Here is a 12,591-nt window from a genome sequence, read left to right on the forward strand (position 1 = left end):
AGGCAACAACATTATTCTGAATGGAAACATCTCCAAATATCAGATCGGAGTGGAAATAAATGTACTAAACATAATGTTAAAATTAACTACTTTCTTTCTCTTATTTCCCAATAAAAAGCTCATGGTTACATATAGTACACCCTAGTGTGTTACTGACTGTATCCACTGTCTTTAGGACATAAAATATATTATAATTCTGAGTATAAAGGGGAACATTAGTAACCTAAATTCCATTTATTGTGAAAACATTTTTCTGAAACCATACTTGAAGATTTCCTACAATCTTTTCTCGTCTAAAACAATTTATATAAATTAAAATTAATTAGTTATAATTAGCCATAGGTTATGGTATTTCCAATTTAATTGCCCATTTATTGATTAAAATAGACTAAAAATAGAGTTGATCAATGATGACCGTAGGTGCCATTCCAAAGTTATTTTTAATGGGCTGAAAGAACTACAAAACTAAATCAAGCAAGAGTATTTCCTTCTCACTGAAAACATTATGAGTCTAAATCTGCTATAATGTTAAGTTAGCCAGTTTTATACACCAATATCCTTATTATTGTACCACTAACTTGCATATTTCTCTTTCCTACTCTTGAATGCCCTCAAACATTCTTTCCTTCAAATGAAAAAATATGAATCCTTTCTTTAAAAAATTGCCCACTGTGATTCAACTGAAGACACCCATGTTCCTGCCCTTTCCCAGACAGCAACCACAATATTCTATATTCACAAATTCTACCTGCAATAGGTAGAAGACTTGGCTCACATCCTATTTGATTGTTGCTTGTATAAGGGGGTGAGAGACAGGTACCTTGGTCCATATACCATTGGGATCCCCATATCAAAACAACTTACTTTATGTGTGCCCAGAACCTGAAAATAAGATTTAACACAGCACAGTACTTAAAATGGTTCAGTTGAGATCTGCATACGTGGGACTGATTGGGGTAGATTGTATGGGTGACACCGAAATACAATTTTATGTCATTTTATTCTATTTTATATATTTATGTATTAAATTATATTGTATCTTATCCTGTAACTATTGTATTTTACCCTACTCTTATTTTAAATTATTTGTATAAGTTTTTATTGGCAATATGAGTTTGCACATTGTGCTTTGATATGGCCTTTGGCTAATCAAAGCTATCATTTTAAACTGTATTTTATTCCAATTTCATTTTAAATCATATTCTATTCCAATTTCATTTTAAATTGTTTTTATCAGATTTTAGTAATAATTTTTGTCTGGAACTCTGCACTTTGATATGGCCCAAGGGCTAATCAATAAAGTAAAGTAAAAAAAATGCAATAGGAGATTCCATGCTGGGGGGAAAAAGGCAATCTTATATTTCTTCTGGAATTAAAGAGTAGCACTGCCCTGTTCTTGCTGAGATTAAAAATAACATTACAGAAGCTACAAGGCTGCAGCTACAATATCTTGGAATTAAAAGGATGACAACTTACACACACACTTTTTTGTTTTTGTTTTCTTGACTGGGCACAAAGAAAATGACAGTGTCATGGAGAAAGAAGCTGGGCAAATTAGGATTGCTATTCACCTACACCCCTAAAGACAACAATTATTCGCATTAGGTAAACCTGTACAAATTCTATTCTGAACCACACAAATTAACAGTAAACAACAATAACAACAACGGGAGTCTGGTAACATTTTTTCTAACAAGTTTTAATAAAAGGCTGCAATTCATGAAAGCTTATGCTTTTAGTATTTTGTTAGTTAGAGAAGATGTACTAGACTCCTACTTCTGTGCTATCATAGATTAATACAGCATTTCTCCTGCAGTGTTCTCTAATTAATAGTATCTTATGGTATGAGTTCCAGTGGGTCTTATTAAATTTATACCAACACAGATGAAATTATCTTGCCCAGAAGTGCTCACTGATTACAATCTTCACACATCCAGATCTCCACCCACCAATTCTCCTCAAAAGAAGGCTGGTTCAAATAAAAATCCATCTTCTCTTTTATTATATTCTAAGATCTGTCATTTTAAATTAAATTATCTTGATTTAAGGGAAGTAGACATATTTTCAACTAAACATAACATGTTGAAGCTCAGTGGAATATGAAAGCACATTAGATGCAAAATGTATTGATGAAAAAATTGTTTGAGAAACTTGCATATTTCTCAAATACATTAAAACAGAACTTCAGAGGCCAGCATAAGAACAAAGAAATAAAACCACATGAATGGAACTGAAGACCTTCCAATAGCATTTTGGAAGTTACTGATCCATGGAAAGCTTGGGTACGTTCTGCACCTCATTCAACTTTTAAATGCAGAAACCAAAAAAAAAAAACATGGCAGGAAAATTCAGTCTAAAGTGAACAGAGAAATTAATGTTTTGGGAGTATCATACTAAATACAGACATCTCTGTCATATGCTGACGAAAGGCAGTTTCTGGACAACTTCTTATGTGGGGGAGGCTTATAGTTTATTTTGTATGAGGGAGTCATATGGAAAGAAAGTTAAGATATTTCTTTTCCCTATGACTTCAAATTTTAGGAATGATACTGTTAACATAGAATAGTCTTTTTTTTTTATTTTGAAACAATAAGTTTCTTATTAGTGGTTACTTGAATAGGATCAAACTGCTTTCCAATGATTGAATTCAAACATCAAGCTAAGCTCATGATTTGTTTGATCTTCACCTATAGAATAGCACAATTAGCTGGGTTCTCACAAGACAATAAGCCATGTCCAAACAAGCTACACTATGACATAAAAATCAGATCGAAGTAGCAGATCCATTTACATCGCTATGTATTCTCTGTACTGAATACTAGTAGGTGCAATTTTAGACAGTAATCTGTTCCACACCTGCTTGGAAAGGACAGGAGTGGAGTCCATTTCTTTTTATATAAAACTACATGGTGTTAAATCGAGATATTAGGTCTCCTTTTAATAGATGAATGAATAGTACATAACATCAAAATCAAAGCATATTTACGGCTAGTAATTGCAGTCCTGAACATTTAGCAAAGGCTAGAATTTTCATCTTTAGTTCCCATGAACCAGGTGAAAATTACAATATAGGGAGTCTTTACAACATCTAGAACATGAAGAAGCTATATGAACTGTAGAGCGTGAAATGTTTACTATACCAGAACTCGACTGATTCTCAGATGGCAGATGGCAAACTGATGTGAAATGATGTGGTTCAGAGAATTAAAGGAAAAAGAATGAGCTGAATGCAAGAGACAGAAGAGAAAGATTCATTAGTAGATGTTACGGGGCAGACAGAACCATCAGCATTTTCATATGTAGATAATTCAGAAAGAAAGAGATAGACAGACACATAGTGTGAATCACAAACCAGTTTAGTCAAAGTGAGTTCATTTAAAACAATTTAACATTGGTCTCAAAAAATATATATGCTTAGGTTTCACATACTGTAAACTAAAGAAGAGAAAAAGCTTCTCATGTTCTACCTATGCTACCTATAAAATTGCTATCTATATGAAATTACTATTTATTCAAAAGTTCTAAAATAAAATTATTGCTAAAATCACTGTTAAATGTTTTCTATTGTGTATCTTTTAAAAAAATTATCACTTTATTTTGATAAATAATAAGTGTTAAGGAAAAAAATTTCTTCAAAAATATCAATCTATAGAAATCTATTTGCTAAATGATATATGATATAACTAAATTAGTACTTTTTCACACAATATATGCAAATCTCCTTTAAAATATAATCTGAATATAGAGAATACAAAATGTCAAGTATATTGTTTTAGTATTTCACTTTACTTGGTTAGTTCGTGTTATTGAGGAATGAACACCATGGATAACAGTGATGATTATTTCTGAATTATAACTGTACATCCATTCCTCCTATATTTTGTAAATTACAATGTGCATCATTATCTAATTATTCTTTTCTCAAGTGTAAAGATTTAATTTGGAAAACAAATTATTAGTTCAAATTGTTGCAATACAGCAAATACTCTCTCAATTTACTTCCATAATTATTTATTTATTTATTTATTTATTTATTTATTTATTTATTTATTTATTTATTTATTTATTTATTTATGTTAACAATTTACAAATGGTGAGTATTCCAATACCTAAATCTTGAATTCTACAAGTAGAAATAACATAAAGGTAAAGCTACAGAATAAATTGTTAATGTGAAGGAACAATATTGAGAAACTATTAAAAACTTGCCTGTCAAGATCTATATCCACATCTGTATATATCAAATAACTAATGGGTCCCACCTAAGAATCCAGAACAGTTTTTGACATATAGATTCCCAGGTTAACCACAAACAATACATATAGTATATGGAATATATATATGCGTATCATGTTGAATATTTTTTTGTCAATATCATCTTGGAACAAGAGGTGAGTTGAAAGATACTTGCTGCATAGAGAAACTGACATTTCAAAGCCTGATGAAAAAAATGTTGACATATATGCACAAGTATAGTTCACACAGTGAACATACTGACAGAAAATGGTAGTCTAAAATTATTATTGGCTTGTATAGCTATAAATTATCTGATGGCATGTTTGACTCCTTCCAACAACAGGGGAAGTTGCAGTATCTCAGAACTTATAAGAAAGAGTTTATGTTGTTTTCAAACTATTATATCTAATCAGAGACCTCTTATTGCTATTGCATGAAAAGCCAGGAACTGAACTAGACTTCTGAATCCTGTTTTGTATGAACAGAGCCACTAATGGGTTATCGAGATTTTCATTCATCATTTTCAAATATAACATTATTTAGTATCTACATGAATGAATAATCCCTGCAGTCCCCATTGTCATCATTAAGCAAGGGTTATGGATCACTGAGCAAGCACCTTCTTGTAACTTCCTGGTTGCTTCCAACAATCAAAGTCAGTGGGAAAGCTGACAGGAAGTTGCAAGTCCCACCTGCTGCCGGGTGGAAGAAGGAGTGAGAGGGTGCACAACTGGTGGGAAAGGTGTGGGAGAAACATGGCATGAGTAGGGCAGAGCTTCAGGTGCTAATGTAGGAGGGGGTGCCGCAGGCAAGGGAGGTCCAGTGCAAGCATAATGAGGTTCAAGGAAGATGCACAGGTAGACGGGGAGGGTGCATGAGCAAAGAGGGGCCGAGGGAGGATGCAGAAATGGGGGAAATTTACCTGAGCAACTTGCAACCTTCCCTGCCATCCTCCCCATTGACTTTGTTTTGGGAAACTGGCAGGGAAGGTCACAAATGGGAAACGTGACAGTGGAGTGGTGCAAACGTTGTAGGAGTCAATTTTCAAGCACCTGAATCATGACCACATGACCACAAGGGTGCTAGGATAGCTGAAATTTGAGAACTAGTCAAAACCTCCACTTGTTCTGCATTGTCTTAACTTCAGAAAGTTGCTGAACAAGTGGTTGTTAACCAAGAACTACCTGAAGGTCTTATTAGTATGAATATCTGACACAATCAAGGTTTCATAATTTTATTTAAAGAGGGGTAAAGAGGTAAACTACAGAAAGTTGTGAAATGCAGGTATATCAGAGCATCTATTTTCTCCAGTATTTACAGCCTTTAGAAATGTTCTCCACTAAATCATTTAAATTACAATTATACTGACATTAAATTTAATTGCATTAAACCTAGTTGAAAAGATAATATCATACAATGAATTAAAACTGAAGCATTTCTCCTACTCCCATCCTCCAATAACACATCAGGAAGGAAAGCAGATTTCAGTATGATTTTCAAACTCAAAATCTTCAAGTGTGAACTTCTCATGCAGAATTATTAAAAACAGATCACTCAAATATGGAAAATGCACCTTTACTTTTTTGTGTAATATATTTGCATATAAGGGGAAAAAAATCACAGAACTATTGTCTTTAGTGGAAATGCTTTGAAATTGGAGCAACCTATCAATAATTACTTATCATTTCAAATACTTATCATTTCAAATAATTCAATATTTGAATTACCAACTGAATACCAATTCCATAAAGTTCCCCCCCCCCCGTTTCACACCCATACAAACACATACACTATTTTATTTATGTATGTATAATTTATTACTTTACCTTGCAAATCATTTCTAGGACATCTCTTGCTGTGTCTCCTGGATGGATGACAGTCAAAGCTGACTGGTTATTTGGCAGGCAGTACCATGATGGTGTAAAATACTCATGAACCCAGATGTCAGAGTCGGGATTATGAGGATGGACAGTAGTGAGGGTTACTTCTTTGTCTCTCTGAAAAATGGCATGAAAATATTTCTGATTAAGTGGAACTCAGGTTTTCTATTAAGAACAAACTTATTAAGGTAGAGTTACTTTCTATCAAATTAAATTATAAAATCTAATGCATTTTATTACACACAGGAAATTAGTCACCTGATGCTGAATAGAAAAACCCCCAGTTGTCAGTTTTCTTAGCAATTTCCCAACATTTGGGAAAGGATCACTCACTTTGAAGGAATAATCCCATACGTGCATTGGATTCCCAATGGGAAGTTTGTTTCTCCTAAATTTCTTGCATATGTTGGAATTGTGTCCCTGAAGTTAAAGCTAACATTTTCTTGTATTAATACGGTAGAAATAAATTCAGGTGATAAATTCACTATGGAATTGGCTGATGTAGAATTATGAATGCCCTGTAGCAAACTGCAGCATTCATTTCAAACACTTACTGCTTTTGTAAGTTTAAACTAGACCCTGAGGTTACCATTTCTATCAAGTGATAGATGTAACGAATTCCCATTAGTTTTAAATGGTTCAATTTGCTAAATCCCATTTGCTCAATTAAAAATATGTCCCCTGTCCCTAAGTAATAATGTTTCAAAACCCAGTTTCAGTTATGTACATACAATACGAAAAAGGTAAAACAGAACTGTATTTACCACAACAGAAGTCTCAGTAAACTATTCATACTGATCAACTATATAGAAAAATAAATTAGCTGAGGTTTCTATGAAGGTTCTTCAATATGAAATGGAAATACTCCATTCATATTTAGACTTTATGACAGCATCTCCTATGACCTGATATTTTCTGAAATACGTTATTGTATGTTCAAATATGTTTAACGTTAGCATTGAAAAAAAATCAGCATTGCCCATTCCTACTTAAAAAAAGAAAAGTATATTACTGGTGGCACAAACAGACATAGTCACATGTAACGGCACAGATAGAAAGTTAATGAACGTTCTACTGTAGGGAGCAGAAAAAGAAAATGGAATGAGGGCTCCTAACATGAAGGAACACCAGTGGAAATCAGAAGTGTCCAGGCAGCAAAGTAATATGTGAATGAGAATTATACTTACTATTGATGAAAATCTCTGCATGTGGCTTTGCATGCATATCATTAATAAGGAATATAGCCCTGGTGACTGTAATAAGATATTTGACTTTTTTCTTATGAATTCTTCAGAAAAATATTACAAAAATTGGTTCTTTCTGGTAGCTGTGAAGCCAAGGGGTTTTTGTAAGATAAAAATAGTGGGGTATAAAAGTTCTTCACAGTTTAGAAAAGGTATAGAAAAGTACCAAAGCATGGTGGATAAATGAAGGTATATACCATGAGGAAGAAAAATATTTAACAACAAAAGTCAGTTCAAAAAAAAATAAGATATAACCTTATAAAATGAAGGTATATATTTATCCAGAGAGGAGAAAGCTGATCAGCAAATACTTTGTCTCAAAAACAGATGTTCACCCAAACACATGGAGAACACGAGGTGAGGTAAGAACTTAAGCACATATTCAGTCTTGTCTGTTTTAAGTCAGTTTTCATAATATTCAGGCCATACACATGAAGGGTAAGTGGACTTGTACTCTTTTGAATGCAAATTCAATTGCCACTATGACTGAGGCTCAAGTCAAGAGGAGAGCTGTATTCTTGTTTAAGTGTACACCCATTCAACTTCCCTTCAGGGTCCTTCCTGAACATGTGAATGCAGGAGCGGAGTGGGAATAGGACTGCAAAATCAGTCCATTTTCTATCCACACACTCAGTAAAAGTGTGAATGCGGCATAAAGTTCCCCTATGCTAATTACCATAAATGCTTGTTAAATCTGAAGTGAAATCTGATCTAGCAGAGTAAATACCTGAGTCTTTATATTCTTATATAATCTGAGGGAGAAATATTTAGTTTCATATTTGTAAAGGTGGTGTCACCATAGATTTGAAAGCAGAATTCAATTCTACTTAAGCTTATATCTGCCTAATATGCATGAAAATCTATAGGCTTCTGATAATAGCAAGTTCTTGTCTAAATACTTTTCATGATAAGAAATTTCTATCTATCATTTTAAAAATAAACAAAATTCTGATTAGTTCTGTGTCCACCAACTACTCATTCAAATGCCAGTGAATATTCAGAAACTTTCATATCTCTAGCAAACAGACTTTGAACTGAGCTGTCATCATGCTTTGAGCTTTGCTTCTTCTTCACTTCTCCTTCACTTCAGATTTTCATTTCACATTATTTCACTCTGCTTCACTGTACTGGGTTCTGAGTCACAAGCTAATTGAACTCCTTTTATGTAAATTAATTATATTCTTTTTTTTTACCTTACTTTCTTGCACAGTGTCATCAAATATTCCTTCTAAAGATTTCTTTACAGAATCAGTTCCTTCACCAAAAACCTTCAAAACACAAAGAAATTGTGCTATTTTAAATACAGTAAGATGATGCAAATACTTGCTAAATCTGGAAACGTTTCATGTTGATAGAAGAAACGAAGAAGGGCTCAGGAGGAAAATTTGCATATCAATTATATTTGGATAAAATTAGTTTCTAAGTACAAAAATAGCTAAATTATACTGGTTACCTGGTCTTTTCAAACAAAGTACAAAATGTACTCATTCTAAACTGCAACCATTTGGAAAAAACAGAGTTACAAGCAAGAATCAGAAAAACATTTTTCAAGCCAGAAGTGAGGGATGCTAATAGGCAGCATTTATAAATTGTAGCCAAATACTCACTATATTATAAAGTAAGCTAATTCTGGTCCCAAAAAGATTTTGTGTAGACACAATTTATTTATTGTATTTATCAATACTTGCAACAGATTATTTTTCTGTTGTGTTAAAATGTTAGATTTGTAAATTGATGAAATTATATTGGGTGCAACTCATACATATGCTTAATCCCCCCCAGGCTCTTCAGCACATGTAATATGAAGTCTGAAAAAGTATCTACAACATGACATGTCCCTTCTTAGAAAAGCTAGGGTACAGACTTGCTATTTTGCAGTTCAAAAGCCCAGATTCCAACTTGTTTCCCATTGCAAATTTAGGTTTGAAGGCTCTCTTCCCCATCCCCCCACTCTCTCTGATGGGAAAATCTGTTACATTTTGTGTTTTAATATAAAATTAAGAAAGTTGAGTTGACTGCCAGGAATATAGCTTATTTTTAATAAACCTGTGAGACTTGATTAATAATTAATCATATTTTTTCCTGCAAAAAAGAACTGCAAAGAAACCATCATAGCTTCAAATATGGGAAATAGCCTGCATCAAGTAGATCATGGGCAACAAATTTCCATCTAATAAATCTTGGTGACACAGAAAACAGACATATAGTCAAAGTTTTAAAAATTGGTGGAGAAGGTTGAAAGACAGAATAAATACAATAAAGTATTTTGTATTTTGTAATGTATGTTACTTTTGTGTAATATTGAAGTTCATATCTGCCCTGCGTCCCAACAGAAAAGAACAGAATGTAATAACAAAAGAACCATCTTCAAAACCTCCAATTATTAAACCATCTGGGCTACCTGATTAATGCTTGGCCTCCCTTGCTTTTTCTTTGAAGCAGTGTCCAAGCCCCAAAGAGAAGAAAACCGGCTTCTTCGTTTGCTTGCTGATCTTGACATAACCTGTGTTCGTCTTCTGACACCAGATTCACCTGTGCGAGCTGCCACCTATCAGCCAAAAAAAATAAAATTCCTTAACTAAGAGATTCACAATAATGCCAAGAAATACATATCTTCACATACGTATTACACAAACTATTATTTAGGATGAGATAGATGTGCTCAATACTTGCTCAAAATTGGGCTTCACATGCACTGCTCCTGCAAAAAGAGCAATTGCACATGTGCCATAATAGCACTGTGTTGGTTTTTTTAAAAAGTTAAATTTTTCAAAGACCCAAACTTAATTTGGGTCTCTTCAGAGTATTAAAGGCAATGCAAATACTGTAGCAGCATCAAAGAAATGCTTATCATCTTAAATTGGAGGATTAAGTTATACAATTTGAAGATTGCCTTGTCCAAGTGGAATCAGTCCATCCAGTGAGATGAAGTTGGGAAGAGTTATTGTGGCTCCCAACCAAAAGTCCTCCCAACTAAACTCTTCCCAACTGCTGTTGTGACCCGCCAGCAGCCAGCGGAGCTGGTGGCAGACTCAGACAGTGAGGAGGTTGGGGAGAAACATGGGCCAGTTCTGGAGTCTGGGGAAGGCTCTGATGTATGCTCCTCATTGGAGGCAGATATGGGGCCAGAGCTGTCTACAGTTGTCAGCTGCCTTTGAAGTCAGACATCAGTGAGGTAGAAGAACAGCATGCGCAGCGCTGCCAGGAGAAGGTATCAGCTAAGGAACAAGGGTTGACTTGGGAGTAAAGCCACAGGTGGACAGTGAATGGCTCCTCCCATAGGGAATAAGGAGGAGCGAAAGGGGAGGGGAATTTGCAGGAGACAATTAGTTCGCTTAATTGATTCATGACTCTCAGAGACTTCTTGCCAAGTTTTGAATATATCGGCCTGGCAGCTCTCCAAGCCAGATAAAGTCTGTGACTGTACATTCTCCCTTGAAAGACTTTGCTGGAGACGAATTCACAGTAACTTAATAAAAAGGGGTTATGTCAGGACAAGGAGTCTGTTTCATGTTCTTGGAAGGCCTAGGTCAGAACAACTCCATCTCACTGAATAGACTGATTCCACTTGGACAAGGCAATCTTCAAAGATCTTAATTGCTTTTTGGAATAATATCACAAATGGCTGGCTTCTTTCTGGGTGATGTTCCACAGGAGGCAGCCACCACAAAGAAGGGTCAACAAAGATCCAAAAGGCGACCCTTCTTTGTGGTGGCCTCCTTCCTGTGTAATATCACCCAGAAAGAAGCCTGATATTATTCCTGATATAATTTCAGAAGGCAATTAAAATCTGGTGCTCTTGGAAGGCTTTTGATAGTTGAATTGCCCCTGAAGAATGGTGCTAGGAAATTTCTGATTGTGATGGGTATGGTACCGTTGATTACTATGGTTATGTTGTTGCTATTAAGTAATGTGCCTTTGAATTTTTATTTGCTCCTAATTTCTATTTTAACCAAATTACTATAATAAGGACTGTAAGCCACTTAAGTCATTTTTAATAGAGAACATTATAAGTCCTAGATAAATAAATTGTCTTTTTTGAACAGATTGAAGACAACAGAAGGCCACTTAGTTCAACAGGTCAATTATTTTTTATATGTGAGTTGTACTGATGCTGCTGCTTATACTGTTAGTCTTAATAGTTTTCTTTTCTTTTCTACAACAGGAGTTTTTCCATTGATTGATGACACTTAGATCTATTGAGCTTCGAGAAACAGGAGATTTTTTTTCTACTGTTTTCCCTTTCCTCCCCATTTCCCCAACCTCTGTCCATGCAGTGTTGGAATTATAAATTTATAACACAGAAGAAAAGCAGCTATTAAGATAAAGCTACCTTAGTCAGGAATTTGGAAGAGAAAGAGAAACATTTGTCACAAAGAATACATTTGGCTTTTTATGGCTACAGGAGCAGAGACCAGATGTTGCATAGCAACAGCATTCACTCTATACCAAGTGATACCTAGTTTAACAAAAAATAACCTTCAAATTAAACTCACCAGTGCATGAAAGGAGGACACTGAAAAGATTCCAAGACGACCCATTGCATCTTTAGTTGGACGACTTGCAAATGCAAGTAGTGTTTTTGGGTTTGGCAGTTCCCCTCCTTGAAGACTAGCTAAGTAACAACGATATCGAAAGAGGTCCATTTGGAACTGTTCTAAGTTTTGTTCCCAAACAAAGATCTACAGGAAGACAAAATAAATTAAGGAGAAAAGATATATCTTATATCATACAAGCAGATCACATTTTGCATGAAGAAGGAAGAATTTGATGTTCTCAATGAGAACAAAGTAAATATATTCATTTTGGAAAAAGGAAAAGATCGTCATGCTTTCCACGGATGTCCAGTTTCAATTTCTTCTTTATTGTGGCCAAATTCTTCACTCAAAGATTCAAAATCACTTAGAAACTGTTTTATGCAATATCATAAGGATATGAAGACACCACTTCAATAGAAAAAGAGTCTCTAGACTGTTGACATCATCAGTTTAAAATCAATATTTATTTATGTAAAATAAATAAAATACTCTGGGAAGTATTAAATTTCACCAGTTGTATCATCATTTGTGTTCTTCACCTTGCTAATGGAAAAAATTTCCAATTGGCTGGAAATCCCCATTACGCAGGTGTTCCTCATTTAATGACTGGTCATTCAAAAACCATGCAAATTTATGATGGTGCTGAACAAGCAGAACTTGCAATTGGTCCTCATATAACAGCAGAGTCATGCA

General features: G+C 34.5%; 1 protein-coding gene across 12 annotated transcripts in view; it reads right to left on the bottom strand.

Annotated features, from left to right (window-relative positions):
- The window catches only part of TIAM1 (TIAM Rac1 associated GEF 1), a 196,446-nt gene that overhangs the window by 37,770 nt on the left and 146,085 nt on the right, over positions 1-12,591 (bottom strand). For all 12 annotated transcript variants that reach the window (XM_058184638.1, XM_058184630.1, XM_058184637.1 and 9 more), the window contains 4 exons: positions 11,857-12,042; positions 9,762-9,908; positions 8,554-8,628; positions 6,063-6,233 (listed from right to left, as the gene is read on the bottom strand). In XM_058184638.1, coding sequence (XP_058040621.1) covers positions 6,063-6,233; positions 8,554-8,628; positions 9,762-9,908; positions 11,857-12,042 — 579 coding nt within the window. The remainder of the gene's footprint in view (positions 1-6,062; positions 6,234-8,553; positions 8,629-9,761; positions 9,909-11,856; positions 12,043-12,591) is intronic.

This window comes from Ahaetulla prasina, chromosome 5 (genome assembly GCF_028640845.1).
Source record: "Ahaetulla prasina isolate Xishuangbanna chromosome 5, ASM2864084v1, whole genome shotgun sequence".
Taxonomy (NCBI): Eukaryota; Metazoa; Chordata; class Lepidosauria; order Squamata; family Colubridae; genus Ahaetulla; species Ahaetulla prasina.